Source organism: Vulpes lagopus, chromosome 2 (assembly GCF_018345385.1).
Source record: "Vulpes lagopus strain Blue_001 chromosome 2, ASM1834538v1, whole genome shotgun sequence".
NCBI lineage: Eukaryota > Metazoa > Chordata > Mammalia > Carnivora > Canidae > Vulpes > Vulpes lagopus.
In genome coordinates this window covers 143856537-143872652 of record NC_054825.1, presented here as the reverse complement: position 1 = coordinate 143872652, position 16116 = coordinate 143856537, and the positions used below count along the sequence as shown (strand labels likewise).

Genomic DNA, 16116 nt, shown 5'->3' with positions numbered 1-16116 from the left:
GGGTATATTTGCTTCCACAATAAGGCCTAATTTATTAGGGATGACATCCTGTACTGTTGGAAGTCATTATTCTCATTATTTTTGTTAGTTTGGGTGAGTAAGCATACAATCATATATAAATAGGTGTGTTGGCTTAGGGACTGCATAATAAAGCATATTTTTCCTAGAGAATTCTAGATAGCAATATCCTCAAATACCAAATGTGATTATGCTTATGAAATCTGCCGTCATTTCTGCCCCTTGTTTACTCAGAAATACCAAGCCTGCTTTAAGCTCCTGCTTTAGAAAAAGTATTCTTCATGTCTTCATCAGATGAGGCTATGCTCAAATGTCAGTCATTACTCTGGGGCAAAGAAAAGGCAGAGAATCAAATTTTCTTTCCAGCAAACCCCGACAGTAGCAAAAGTACTGGTTGTGGACATCTAAACCTACCCAGACACCCCCATCAATTAATATCGCAAAATAAATGTCTCTATAATGACTGCCATCGGGACATAATCCCTCAGACTGGATTTAGTCTGACAGGGATTTCACTTTATAGTATGGAGATGACAAAGTCAGAAATTTCTAGCTTCGTAATGAAATTTCCTACAACCTAAACTGATGTTCGCAATATAATTAGGTATGCAATCTGAATAAAACTTTGCATTCGGGCAAACCTAAAATAAAATTCAGACAACAAAGGGGAAACATTTTAATCAAATAGAGCTCAGAGATAACGAGATTTCTGTCTTCTTCCTTCAATCCACTTTTTGAGTAAAATGGTAACTTACAAGAAGAAAATTTCAAGTGTAAGATATATTCTGGGCTGATTCACATTTAGCCCAAGTTCTAACACCTCCAAACACAGTAGTCGACAATCCTGACAGTCACCATGATTGCTCCAAGACACTGGAATAACTTGAATCTCTAAAGAAAGACTACATTTCCTCCATTATGCTTTGTTTATTCAGACAGGCGGAAGAACTACAGTGTAGAATATATTTTCGACAATAGAGAAAAAGGCAAAAGAGTTTCCTGGTTATTGCTGCAACAGTTAAGATTTTAAATCAATTACTCTTCAACAAGTCGTGTTAACGGAGGCTTGAGGATATGTTCCAGAATATAATTTTGAGCCTCATTTTTTTCTTTTTGGACTTTTTCAGTAACTACAGAGGTACATGGCTCCCCTTAACAAGCAAAGCCAGGTCTGATCTGTGGTAAAAATTAATATATATTAAATATATTAATATATATGTATATTATATTATATTACATATTAATAATATGTATATTATTAATATATATTAATATATATGTGTATATATATATATATATAGTGATGAATACCCTTGACTCTGATAGGCTTCAAATGAGAGGGTCTGGTCTCAGGTTGGAATCCATGGCAGCCAGGCTACGTAATGTCCTCGGGTCCTGCCTGAGGAGCACTGTACCACCACAAAGGCAGGACGGGAACCAGTGTTTCTGGATGGCCAGATGCCAGAATTCTTTCATATCTTGACTCATGTGCTAACTCATTTAACCAGAGTTCACAGACCCAGAAACAGAGTCTAAGAGAAATACCTTGATATTGGAATATTCATGGATATTGCTGTCTTGATTATGCTGTCTGGATTTCCTTCAAAAGTATCCAGAGGAGGATGTAGGTGGGTATATACAGAGAGATTCTAAGCTTGGCCATGGACTGATAAATGTAGGGGCTGGGTGACAGTCACAGTGGGTTATTAAAATATTCTCCAATTTTTTTGTATGTGACAATTTTAACAATAAAAATTTTGCAGAAGATACGCTTGGGATTTTAAAGTCCTATGGGGCTACTTATATGCTACTTCCTGGAGCAGCCCCTTGGTAGTCTTGTAGCTAATACATATTTCCTGAGCAGGTACTATGTTCCCAGCAACGTGCTAGGTTGCCTCAATTTATGGGAATATGTGAACAACAATAAAATAAGCATGAAGCATTTTTGATTATGTACCTTTGTTTATTGAAATAGTTCAAACTTCATATGTGATGTTTGGCAATATTAATGAAAGGTAATTAATTACCTTTGATAATTCTCTTCATCACTTCTCTGTGCCTCAGTCTGATCTTTGAGATGAATGATTTTATGTTCTTGTGAACGTCAGCCACAGCATTGCTTTCATTCACAGACACTGAGGATGCTCCTGGGCTACAGGTATATGGGATTCTAGAGTACATGCAGCCTCACTTCCTTGTCTCTCTCTCCCTCTTATTTGCCAGGCAAAACTCCAGCAGGTGCTTAACTCAATTTTATGACTGTTCTGTCCCTGGAGCTGACCATGTCTTCAAAGAAAACACACAATCCTGGGGGTCTGTGCCTCTTGAAATTCGCAACCACAAATGCCAAGTGGGGCCAGGGTGCAATGGGGCAATGCAACATTCCCCTGGCCAGGTTACTCTCCTTGTCTCTACATGAATTGTAGTTCTTTCCCTTAATCTCCTCTACTTCCTCCCCTTCCACATTCTTTGCTGATGACCTCCCATATTCTTTTCTTTATACAGAAACTGTCTACAGAGAAGTACCTGATAATCCCAGCAGAAAATATTTCATCCTACCCACGTCTGTGTCCATATGCTCTGCCTTCCTTCCTGCTATGCAGGATGAAGCTGTCCCTGTCCAAAGGCTGAACTCTTTATTTGTGCACTGAATCTCATCACCTCCTTCTCTCAAGGACTTTGCCCAAAGTCCCTTTTTTTTTCTTCAAAAGTTTACTTCTTCAGAGTTCTCACTAGCCCCCCTGTTTTAAGAATATACCAGTGTTTGCTAAGAATGGCCTTGCAGCTTCATTGACGTGTCTCTTTCTTACCCTGGATGCCCAATTTATTTGCAGGTCCTCATGAGTTATACCTTAACAATACATCTTAGGACCAATATTATATGATTTATCTGAGGCACCTAGAATAGGTGAATTTATAAGGATATAAAGTAGAATAATAGTTGCCAGGGGCTGAAGGGACGCAGGAAGGGGGAGTTAGTGTTTAACGGTTACAGAACTTCAGTTTGGAATGATGAGAATGTTCTGGGGATAGACAATGGTAATGGTCATACACAAGGTATATGGACTTAAAGACACTGAACTGTGTACTTAAAAATTGGTTCAAATGACAAATTTTATGCTATGCATGTTTTATATATTCAACAAAGATCAGTTAAGAAAATATCTATGCATATATTTGAGTCCAATCACGTTTTACTACCTCTTTTGCTGCCATTCTATTTCCAACTACACGCAATGCCTCCTGCATTATTTCAATGGCCTACCAAAATGTCTCTCTGCTTGAAATCCTGTCCCTACCTCAGTCTGATCTCTGCACACAGCAGCAGAGTAATATTTTAAACCCTAAAGTAGATCCTGCAATTTGCCAGATCAAAATTCTCTTAGAATAAATTCCAACTTTTCCCAAATGTCTTGCTCTTTATTGAATACCTGGGGCTTTTGTCTCTACTTTCACTCTCCTCAGAATGTTCTCCCCACCGTGGGCTCCCTGACTTCATTCAGGTCTCTGCTTCCACGTCACCTTCTCACAGAGACCCTCCCTGACCACCTGCTTCTACACCATCCTCTCAATGTGCAGGTGCCCATGCACGCAAACAGGTGCACGCAGGTTCAGTCATCACCTCCTGCTGCTCTATTTTTTTCTTTTTTTAAATAAAGATTTTATTTATTTATTCATGAGAGACACAGAGAGAAAGGCAGAGACACAGGCAGAGGGAGAAGCAGGCTCCATGCAGGGAGCCTGACGTGGGACTCAATCCTGGGACTCTAGGATTACGCCCTGGGCCAAAGGTAGGCGCCAAACCACTGAGCCACCCAGGGATCCTCTCTATTTTTCTTAATAGTTCTTTTTACTATCAGATATCATATATTTATTTATCAACTTATTTCCCTATTACTCTGCCCCTCTGGAGTTCAGCTCAATGAATTGTCAACAGCTGCTTTCCCAGACCTCAGCCATGGCTGGCCTATAACAGGACTTCAAGAAGTATCTGTATCTTAAGAAGTCATGCTTGGAACTGTCGGAGGCTGTGCTCATTGAATTTGAAGTTTAGTAAATTGCAGATGGGAGAGTGTTCCAAAGCAGGTCACTGTTCATATCCAAAAGGGCTCCCGTTTACATAGTCTTTCAGGAACCAGTGACAATACTTCAGAAGGGACTGCTGACAGCAGTGATGGGGGTGTGTGGAGAGGGACGAGATAATGGATGCCAGAGTGCATAGACACATCTAAGGCACTGGTGCTCCTAATATATTATCATTAATACTTAGCGTTTTGATGAGAAAGGGTTCAAAGTTCTCCCAAGCAGGATTCACTTATTATTTAAGGAAAATATCCTTCAGAAGATTATTGCATGTAAGTAAGAAACAGATTTGTTGAAAGGCTACTGTGGTAGGCAGGTCACCCCTAAGTGATGAGGAGGAGTGGCACTCTGATGAGAAAAACGCACAGTGCATCCAGACATCCCTGGTGTCATCCGAGGTGTGGGGGTGATGAGGAGTGCTATTGTGGTACGGCGGCTGATTTTCAAGAGACCAAACTGGGGCCTCAAATGGAGTCCCACCACTGTGTTTTAGATTTCTTTAACTGTTGGAGGGAGCTATAAAAGCAAATGAAGTTTTTAGAATCAGCTTACAAAAGAAAGTTTTATTTTTGATTGGAAGAACTACATTGCTACTGATTATGATATAATGAAAAGAAATAGTGTCCACATTAGAAAGCAGAGTTGCTGTTCAAAGGTATTGATTGGAGATTGATTGCCTTAAAGGTTTGCATTCGTACTTCTGTCTCCTATTATAACCAGGTCAACTTTCCCCCTCATTAGTCCTCTTCTGGAGGCTTCTGTGTTCTCCGGGGGAGGAGGGGTTGCTGCTAACTAGATTGAGGTCTCAAGGTCCTGCTCTACTTTGGGGAGCCTGGGTCACTCCTTAAGATCTGAGCACCTTGCTGCTCCTTCCCTACTTTTTGGGGTGAATGCAGTAAAAAGAGGAGACCAACTGACTTATGAGTTGCTCACTTGGAGGGTGGATCCATCATCTGGGTTTGCCTGGGACTGAGGGAAGATAAATCAATAATAAATTGGAGACAGTGACGGGCACTTGAGACAAGTTGATCACCCTCTTAAGTTTAGGGACAGAGCTGGTGTAAAAGCTAACTCATGGTGTCTTTCACTACAACTTGTGGGCAAACTGCTCACCCTGAGCCTTTTTACTTCCTGTGACCTCAGAAATCTCCTCTGGGTCTCTTTAACCTCCTCTTCCCATTTATTTTTTACTCAGTGGGAGCCTGTGGCTTTCTACAAATCTTCAAATACAGATCTCAAAGCAGAGAGAACAATTATGTTTATAAAATATGATCATTCCAACGGCCATCTGGCTACCCCTGCCCCCACCTAATTCCAGCGACTGTCACTTAACCCAAGCTGGGGGCTCATCCCTTACCCCAGACTTAAGCCTGTTTGTGGACTTGGAGCAGTTCAAGAATCTCTGGCCTGCTTCTCTGACCTTCTGCCTCAGCTTTGTACCTGGGTGCATGGTTCTTTACCCTAGACCCTTGACTGGGTCCCCACTTGTCAATGTTTCTGTGTGCTTCTCCCTGCCTTGGTCATCTACCAAGGGTCCACTGTCCCTATGAATGGCATGAGGTGTGTGTGTGCAAGGGTGTTGGCTCCTCCAGCATCTTTGACACCCTTACTAGCCTTGGCCTGCCATTGACTCCATGCTTCTGGGTTCTGCTCCTTATTGTGGCCAGGCCACCATACAGGAGCCTCTCCAGGGCTCTGCTGCAGGCCATCCACACATTTAGCACCTCTGGCAGCTTTTGAGAGAGGTGACCCTCTAGGTACTTAAATTACAAAAAGATGTTCCCTCTAGGACAACCAGTTAGAACTACAGCATCCTTTCCTTGGGTAGCCTGTGAGGCACTGAGCTTGGCACACAGAGCCCTGGCTGGGTTTAACTCCCCCTAGCACCCCTGAGCTGGGTGTATACTTCCACCACCACATGCCTAGCTCTCTTCCTAACTACTAACTAGCCCGGCTGCCACTGGGTCTGGCACAATGACATTCTTTGCACTCAATCTGACCCTGAATTTGTTCTTTGTCTATCCTGCTCCCATCCTGCATCTTTTAGGTCACTCTCATTTAGATTCTTATTCTTAACCTGATAATATATACAAAGTAATGTTTCAGCCTGTCGAAATCTAAGTAGATAGCACTAGTTACCTAACATTTGCCTTTTCTAGCAACTATTGTAATACAACTCCATTTTAGTTTTTACAAAATCTACCACCCATTGGTTATAGTGCTTCGTTACATTTGATCTCTGCAGGTTTCTGGATCAATTTTCTAGTCTTTTCTATTCTTTTTTTTTTTTTTTTCTTCCAAGAGAGGTTTAGCTTTGGATAATCCTGTTTTCTCTTTCCAAAGAACATTGGGGATCCTTAGATAGAAGACGGTTTCCTAATACAACTTGGATTTTAGGCCTACACCAAAATGTACTATTTCAGACTCCTCTGTGAAAAAGAGAAAACAGTAGTAGCTCCTAAGAGTGGGGGCTACAAAAGCATAAGAGAGAAGGTGTGGTCTGATAGGGAGAACATTCCAGTTCTGGGAGGAAGGTGGCTCTGGCAAGGAAAACCCACCCCAGACAGGTACAGAGAAAAGAATAGAGAACAGCCATTTGGACAAGCTGAATCACAGCACACTGAGCTTTTGGAAACACATCTAGCCAAAGAGGAGAATCTTTTGTTATTTAGAATCATAGGCTTTGAAAGTTTGATCAAATAGATCCAAGTTTCCCTGAAGGGACATACGACTACCCTAAATGGGGAGCCTGCCACGAATCCTCCTCAAGTGTTAACTTTGTGGAAACAAACTGAAGTTTATTTTGTGAGGAGAGATAGATGATTTTCCTAACTCTGTTATATTTAAATGCAAGCCACTTAGTGATTTGAGAAGCACTGCTGTTTTCACAATGTCACCTTTTCATAGTTCATTGTGGGCACAGTCAATACAGCATAGAACACCTGAGTATTTAAGAGGTACTTTTAGTGTCACCATCAGATATGAATTACGTAGTGTGCATACACATGCACATATATCTAAATATATTATGTTTAAAGACAATAAATACATACATAGAAATAAGATACAGAATTAAAGTTTATGAAGATGGTTACACAGGATACTTTTTGTTTACTTTTGTTCAGTTGCCTTGAAATTCCATCGTGTAGGCAGATCTATGGTAAGATCAAAACTTACATATATGTAAATATCTAACATATTTGTATATTTATATATAATAAATTTATATAGTTACATATACAAATTTTATATCTAATAAATATATTGGATATTTATATATATATTATTTTTAGCCAACAAAAATAGCTTAATAAATAGAAACAATTTCTCCAGGGTGCCTTTCCTCCTTAGATAGAGTACTGTGTAAAGGATGTAGAGAAATTTTGGAAAGAAAAGTGTGTCTGTATGCGTACACCCCAGATGGGATTGGGTTTCTCACCTGTGACAAATGAGCACTAGTCCACTAATCATGTCCAGTCCTCCTCCTCCAGACGACTTCCTCAGGTTCTAACCACTGGCCCAGCAGACACATCATGGTCTGTGTTTGCAATTTGCTCAAGTTTTTATAATATTGCCACATGGTATACTCGAAGTTACTCACTTTCCACATGTTTGTTATGAGGTAAGACAGCGGGAGCAGTCACCTACTTACTTGTGTTTATCTTCTGGAGAGAAATATGCTTTTCCAGTTGTCTCCTCAGCTTCACCTCAGCTCCATATTTCCCGGTGGTCCCATTGTCAGCCAGAATGAAGTGGGAATGCATGCTGTTGAGAACAGTGAGCTTGCTCATGGGATTGGACATGGTCTGATATGGCCGGACCACCTGCAGGATTTTAAAAGGAAGAAGCAGAAATCAGAGGAAAAAAAGAGGAAAATATGAAAAGGAGAACCAGACAGAGAAGAAACAGAGAGAGAAGGATAAATCAATTCTTCAGTACAGAGAAAATGGAGTTTATATCCTCTTCCTAATACCACTGTGGGTAGCAAGTTTTATGGTCAATGTTCCCCAGTCCCAGCAAGATTACAGTTAAAGAATAATTTTATTGTATTTATTTATATGCTGAACTGATACAGAAGCTAGAGTTTGTGCTCTCATCATACTCAAAAACTGACGTGTGAATGATTGTGTCATTTTAAAGTCGATCTTTCATTTGCTGATGAACCACAAGTAATTTTCATGTTTACTCATGTGGTTTTTTTCTTTCTCTTCTCCATGGTGTCCATACTCTAATGGGCAGAGCCGAGCAATTATGGTTCTGGAGGCGGGTGAGGGTGGGGGTGGGGGCCAGGGTGATCGTTTCTATCCAGCCCATTCAGTCATCTGAAGATCTGTTAATTAAAAGGGGGGCAGCCTGGGTGGCTCAGCAGTTTAGCGCCGACTTTGGCCTGGGGTGCAATTCTGGGGACCCGGGATTGAGTCCCGCGTTGGGCTCCCTGAATGTAGCCTATTTCTCCCTCTGCCCGAGTCTCTGCCTCTCTCTCTGTATCTCTCATGAATAAATAAGTAAAAAAATAAAAAATAAAAAAATAAAAAGTGAACACTGTTCTTCTTAGACACCTTATTTAAGTGAAAATGTTGAATGTCAAATACATGTCTCCTGAGGTGGGTTATGAATCAAAATATTCATCTCTGCCTTTTTTGTTGTTGTTGTGTTATTTTAATTTCATGGTGAATTATACTACCTAAAACAGAGTAAGTCTTTTAGATTTTTGATATCAAAAGAAAGGCAAAACCTATTGTGAGTTTTAGTTGCTAGTTCTAGTTGCTTTGTAGACATTATCTATATTCCTTGCAACAATCCTGCAAGGTGGATACTTTTATGCTTATCTTGTAGATGGAGAAACAGAACTGGAGGTAAAATAGGTTTTTCAAGAGTTTCTTACACACAGAACCAGAATTGACACCCAAGTATGAGTCCAAAATCTGTGCTTTTGTTCCTCTTTCCCACACTGCTTAGACACAACAGAAACAAGATGATATTTTGGAAATCTACTCCTATAATATTTAGATAGAGAATTCACTCAAGACTATGAAAAGGAATATTTCACAAGCTCATTGTTACCCAGGCCCAGTAACAGTTATCCCTGTACTGAATCATCAGAAATGACAGCACAGAAATAAATACTACTGGGTTTTTATTTCTGTGCCTTTGTGCACAATTATGGAATCGAGATGTTCTCATTCATTTTTAGTATGTAATAACTCACCATGAAAAGCTGTAGTAAGATTGAGTAGTTTGTTAAAGAAATTACGAAGTGGTTTAGTAAGGGCAGTCTTTAATAGTAAAGATCTCATAAAAGTCATTTTTTAGATCTTGATTCCAATTTCCAAATCCATGTCTATGTGCCTGGCAGACAGAATCTACTCAATACATAGTGAATGAGTGAACAGGAAAACTTGAGACAGGCATGCTTTTGTTCAGAATTGAAAAAAAAAGGGGGGGACCTACTCTTTTCTGAATTGTTTGGGATTTGATCTCATCTAAATTTAAAATGTGTAATTTTGAGCTTTTGAAATATCCTTCATTCCTTTTAATATGTCTTATTTGTTAATGTAGCATTAATATAACATTAATTCATAGCTTCATTTTAGTAGACTCTTAGTGATAAAGGAAGCTCATAACTTTTTGATTATTGTTTCCAGTAATGGGTGGGATTTTTTTCCAGTAATGGAGCAGTATTCAATTACTCCTTTGTCTAGATGAGTGCATAAGAGTCCCCTAAAATAAAGAGACAATGGTTTGCTAACTCCATCCTGAGTTCTTTATCACTGGAAGAGTAGGTCACTTGTGGTTAAAATTCCCATTTTATTGTTACTCATTTTTGATCATAAAACATTCATTCTATAGCAAAGTACAAGTTAATAAATATTAATGCTTTGTTGAAAGAGGCTTAGCAGAAGGACTTTTCTTCTATCCTTAAAGTGCCTCTGCGTTGTGCTTTTGGACAAAAGAAAATACTTCAGTTACTGTTCTCTATTTTCTGACAGCGGGTTCCCAAGTATCCACGCCAAGGAGGAAGAAGACCCAAATTATTTCTTTGAGAGGCAGGGGACAGTGGATTTTCTAGAGGTTAATCTATGTATTATAGTGAATCCCAGACACTTGTTCCAACTGAGACACAAGAGCACATTTTCTAATTCCTGAGAACCTAATGAAAGACCATCAGTGAACATAAAATTTTCAAATGAATAAGGTAGTGAAAGTAATTCTGGGCCATCTGACATACTTATCACAATCTGAGAATACCAGAACATCATTAAATCATCTAACTATACTCTATATGTCTGTTTCCTCTGCCACATGATTCTAAGGACAGTAGGGCATCAGCCTTCTGAGTTCTGACCTTTTTTTGTGTGTGTGAAACATGGCACACCAGCTCTTTGGAAATACTGTTCCTTTGAATCAGTCATGGCAAGAGGGTCAAGTTTACAGTGTCATCCATGAATTGTAATTTCTTCATCTTACTGCTCCCCATTTCATTTGATCATATAAGTTAAAGGTGGTCATATTTTGGCAGAGATTTTGTCTGCTGCATAATAGGGGATGTACATCTGAAAAATACGTAAAATGCTCTGATTTATTTTCCCACCCTCACTAGAGGAAGATTTGCTGAATCCTGGAGAATCCTGAACATACGAGCCATGGAAATCTGTCTGAATCCTATTAGTTCTGCCAGTGGCTGTGTAAATCTGAGGCTCACATTTTTAATCTGTAAAAGGGAAATGAGAAAACCACTTACCTCATGGGGGTTAGATGAGATTATAGGTGCAAAGCACTTGGCACTTTGCCTGGATTCTAGCAGGCAATCTATAAATGTGAATTCCTTCTCAAGCTTGGCTCTATTTTACCAACTATAAGCTGATTTTCCAATTGCTAGCAAGTGACCAAAATGGCACAATGACAGACAAATCACTGACTTTTGTTTTACTCAAGAGATTGGAATCAATCAATTTCAGTAAAGTGAAAAATCAGCAATCAGTTGGCAAAACACACAATGTGTTAGTACTTGGTCGCCTCCTCTCAGGCCATTTAAGAGGGCGATGCTCTGGAATTATTTGTGGATTAACTGAAAAGTTGGAAAGAACTTCCCAAATGCTTCAAGAGGAGTGCATTTTAGTCCAACTTGCCTACAAAACCCACTTAATATTCTTCATAACAAACATACCAGCATTCTATTCTTGTTTGAGTTATAATTTGCATATCTACAAAAGACTTGCTGATCTTCCTGCTATGTTTCTCAAATAAGAAAAGAAATAATGTCTTTGTGTCACATGAATACAAATGATGTCTTCCCTCTGATAAAATTTTGGAGGTAATGCATCCACTTTCATTGTTAAGAGTTCCTAAAAAAGGACTTTTTTGGAAATGTGTGTGTGTGTGCATGCATGCACGTGTGTGTATGCACATGAGCACATAGCAAGAACAACTGTGACATGTTCAGGACTTGGAGGCATATTAGATTGCTCTAGCCACTTCTCAGCCACTTTGTTTTTGAGAGAATCAAGCCCTAATGCCTGTACATAATAGATCAACTTTCCTAAGAATATAGGATGGTACCATCTTTGAGGGAATTAAGAAGGGAGACACTCAAATAATTTTCCATGTTCATATTTCAGAAGAGGAATCTGGGTTGATAAAGGCTGAATGGCATCTGAAAGGCCTACATATCACGTGATCTTTCGTTATTGGTAAATATGGGATTATATATACTTAGAAGGGAAATTTGCTTAGAAATGGATTTTAGGTGCTTTGTACTCTTTAGGTAGCACAGGTCAGAATACCTCTGAGTAATGACATTTTGCCTCTTTCTTATTCCTCAAAGGTAGATGGGAGAATTCTGCACTCTTTAATATATCTACAGCACTTTGTACACTGATTGGTAAAATTCTGACTCCAAGGCCTCTGTATATCTTGACTCTGAAACAAAAAGGCAATGAAGTAGAAGCTGTTTAAGAAATTAATGAAGGTGGGGGGTGCCTGGGTGGCTTTGTTGGGTAAGCAGCTGACTCTTGGTTTTGGCTCAGGTTGTGATCTCAGGGTCCTGTGATCAAGCCCCAAGTTGGGCTCTTCACTCAGTGGGGAGTCTGCTTCTCTCCCACTCCCTCTGCCCCTCCCCCATTCTCTCTATCTCTAAAATAATTAAATAAAAATCTTTTTGTAAAAGGAAATTAATGAGGGTGAAGGCCTTTTATGTAATGTATTTGTAGGTGGGGATTGATCTAGAGACATCATGGAACATCTTAACATTCTTTATGTGCTGGTGTCAGTGTGCTACATTTCTTACCCATGGATGGGCTTAAGTGGATCATTTTGGAGCTGATCTAAGATACCTGCTTGAGTTTTACTAGCTATTTTCATGCCTGTTCTGGTCTTACTCAAGAGTACTTAATGGGTAGTCTGGAGATTGGGGGGGGTTCTAGTTCCTCCAGCTACTAATTTGTGACCTTGGGCAAGTCTTTCAACTCATTTCTTCCTTCCTCTATGTACACATTAAGAATGTCTTGAGGAAAGGTAAGTGATGAATATTGTGCTGGCTTGAGGAGAAATATAATCTTGTACCTAGGTAATACCTTTCACTAAATGTTCAAATTATATGTATTAAAAGAAACCTTTTCGATGGTAGTTTCTCATCTATAAAGTAGAGGAACTGATTGTAGTTTCTGAGAGCTTTCTACTTCTAAGATTGAGTCTGGACAGCCTGTGTTGAAAAGTACATTCACTTCTTCCAAGTTAGTGCAGAAAAACAACAAAAATGTGGTTCATTCATGTCCTGGGATTTCCTCTGTTTTATAGTGCTTTCTACAATGCAAAGGCAGTTTGCTCATCTGCAACTCCTTTCCTGAACAGAACTAAATTGAGCTACCTTGGGTTTTTGAGTCATCAGTCACAGGCCTTTGGCAATCCCTGAACTTAGGACCTGGTGAGGTACATATTAACATGCCCCCGGCAAGTAGCAGTCTAGGGCATGGGTGGCACACTGAATCATTCTTTCCCTCCTAGTAGGACTACGATTTTAAATTAGGCAGGAAGAAAATTAGGATTTATTGATCACTCATCATATGCCAGGCACCATGATAAACACTTTCCCATGGATTAATCCATTCCATGCTTATTTTATAGGCAAAGCTATAGATGCTCAGAGAAGTCTTTTGGCCAAATGTGTCCCACTAACACTTTTTCCTCTAAATCTACACAGCAGATAGATCTTAAATTCCTTTATAGGCCAGGAGACATTTACAGGGAAAATGGAGGACCCAGTCTGATTTTAAATTTATAAAGGATATTATGGTTGGTTTCGCTGCTGGACATTTTTGCCAGGGGCTCAGCTGAGCACTAAAATTCTTGTGACAGCTGATCAGATTATTTCCAGATGAGTCATCTAGAACTGTATAGTATGCAGAGGTTAGGAGAGGCAGCAGCAGGCAGCAAGATGGGAGTTCGTGCTTTGGAGAAAGGAAGACAAAAGGGATGGGCAAGGTTGTCTTAGGATCAGCCATGCAGTTTCTGGGAGGGATGAGGTGATATTGCTGAGACGTGGGCAGCACCCTCTGTGTCTGAGAAAAAGGAACACAGGGACTAAGAGGATGAGATAAAAGCAGAATAAAGAAAGGCACTGTGTGTCCTCGTAATCCTAGCGAGGCCTTAGAAATAGGTGCTAGCAGGGGTACTGGGCTGGTTATTTCCCATTTAGCCAGCTCAGCTGCAAGTCTATAGGAGGGTTATATGAAACCCAGATGCTGTGTCTCAGCCCAGCAAACCAAACATGAAACCAGCAAATCCAGAGATCCATCCCAAAGAATGCTCAGGTACCTCAGGGCATAATTCACACTAAAATCCATGGGTGGGGGACGCCTGGGTGGCTCAGCAGTTGGGCGCCTCCCTTTGGCCCAGGGCATGATCCTGGAGTCCTGGGATTGGGTCCTGCATCGGGCTCCCTGCAGGGAGCCTGATTCTCTCTCTGCCTGTGTCTCTGCCTCTCTATGCGTCTCTCATGAATAAATAAATAAAATCTTTAAAAAAATTAAAAAAAAATAATATCTACGGGTGGAACAATTATGTCTTTCTGCAGCATTTTGAAAATGTGTCCCTCAACTCGTGGGCTTGTAGAGGGTTACATCATCCTCATTTCACACTCATCTCCCTTTGCCCTGTCCTGAGGGAAGCCATGGACTGTCCAGGTTAAGGGCCTACTTATAGTAGAGAAAGGCCCTTAGGTTCTAAAAGGGGTTACTTGCTTTAGAAATCACCATGCATCAGTGGGGTGGTTTTAAAATATCTTAAAAAATTCTTTGAAAAATCTTCCCTTCCAGCCTGCAGTCTTTAGTGACTCACTTCTAAGAAATAGAAAAAAAAAACAGAAGTGATGGTGTACAACTTGCAAAACTAGGTCATGAAAGGGTTCCTTTTAGCTCTCTTGGATCACTTACTCTGGGGGAAGCCAGCTGCCATAATAAGGCAGCCTTCTGGAGAGATCCACATGATGAGGAACTCCTACCAACAGCCATGTGAGTGAGTCATCTTGGAAGAAGGTACCGTATCCCCATTCGATCCTTTATTATTTTTTAAAAATTTTTTTCCATTCGATCCTTTAGATGATGCAGCCCCAACTGATATCTTGTTTGTGACCTTAAGAAAGACTCAAGCCAAAACCACATAGATAAGCTCCTAATTTCTGACCCACAGAAATCGTGACACAATAAATGTCAAGTCATTAAGTTTTGGGATATTTGTTACACAGTAGTAGATAGTAGACAACACAATGGATTATTATTGCTATCTTGAGAGGTGGTGCATCATAATTTTGTGACCTCTAGCACCTCTCTGCATCCTGCCTGGGCTCCAGTCTGCTCTGCTTCCTGTTCTGGCTGGAGCGATGTCTGCCATCCTCCACTCTTACTGCTCCTGTCTGACACCTCACACCATCCTTCCTCACTGGGCAGATGGCCAGATTCCCACACCTACACATCTGCCAGTCGGGTAACCCAAAGCAGGTTGTTCCCCTCTGTGTCTCAGCATCTCCATATGTCAGTGCAGATTAATAATGATAATAACCACCACATTGGGGGTACTGTAAAGATTAAGTGAGATATAAAGCACATGGCATGATGCACATATGATCTCAGATAAATGATCGCTGCTATGATTATGGAGAAGTTGTGCCGCATCATAGGTGAGGATGTGGTCCCAGGAACTGGATGGCCTAGGTTGAAATCTCAGCTATGTGACTTACAGTCATGTAACTACCAGGCAAGTTACTTAATCTTACTGTGTTTAGTTTCACCATCTGCGACATGGAAGGATTACAGTGATACTAAAAAGAACAACTTCTGAATGCCATTATGAGAATTAAATGACCACCTGTGATGTGTGCTGAAATGTATTAAGTTCAACAAAACTTCTGGTATTATAATTACTGTTGTTGTTATAATTATTATTATTTCAGTGATAAATAATAAACCTCTAGGCTGACACATCAATATCCTGCCACCAACCCTTTGCATAGATACTCTTTCCTCTTCTCCTTCAGGTATAAGGATACAGATAGTTCCTCTCTCCTTTAGCTCTGGACCCCATCACCTCAGGGCCACTCTAGGGCTTATTCATCAATTCCATTTTCACTATCTCTATTTTCTCCCCTATCATCAACATATAAGCAAACTCAAGTCTCTCCCTTCTTGCAGAAAAATCCCTCGAATTACAGCTCCTTTCAGCTACTCATATCACTTCTCTTCATCACACCTAAACTTCTAAAAGGTTGGTTTCTACTGGCCATCATCCTCTGGATATATCTTATATAACCTAGTCATGGAAGTCCAATAAAGTCCATGCAAGAACCATTACTGGGAAGTTTTCTGAGCTTATAATAGGAAGTCATATTTGGCTTGCCTTAGAAATAGGTGACAAATGCACTGAGTTGATAACTACATGAGAATTATCAATCAGGTGCATTATTAAACTTGATTTTTCTTGTCTTGTAATATAAAGACAGCATTGAAAGAATGCTTTCCAATT

General features: G+C 40.1%; 1 protein-coding gene across 1 annotated transcript in view; it reads right to left on the bottom strand.

Moving 5' to 3' along the window:
• LOC121482350 (transient receptor potential cation channel subfamily M member 3-like) overlaps window positions 1-16116 on the bottom strand; it is a 67913-nt gene that overhangs the window by 29588 nt on the left and 22209 nt on the right. Inside the window, exon 4 of the mRNA XM_041740255.1 lies at window positions 7754-7925. Coding sequence (XP_041596189.1) covers window positions 7754-7925 — 172 coding nt within the window. The remainder of the gene's footprint in view (window positions 1-7753; window positions 7926-16116) is intronic.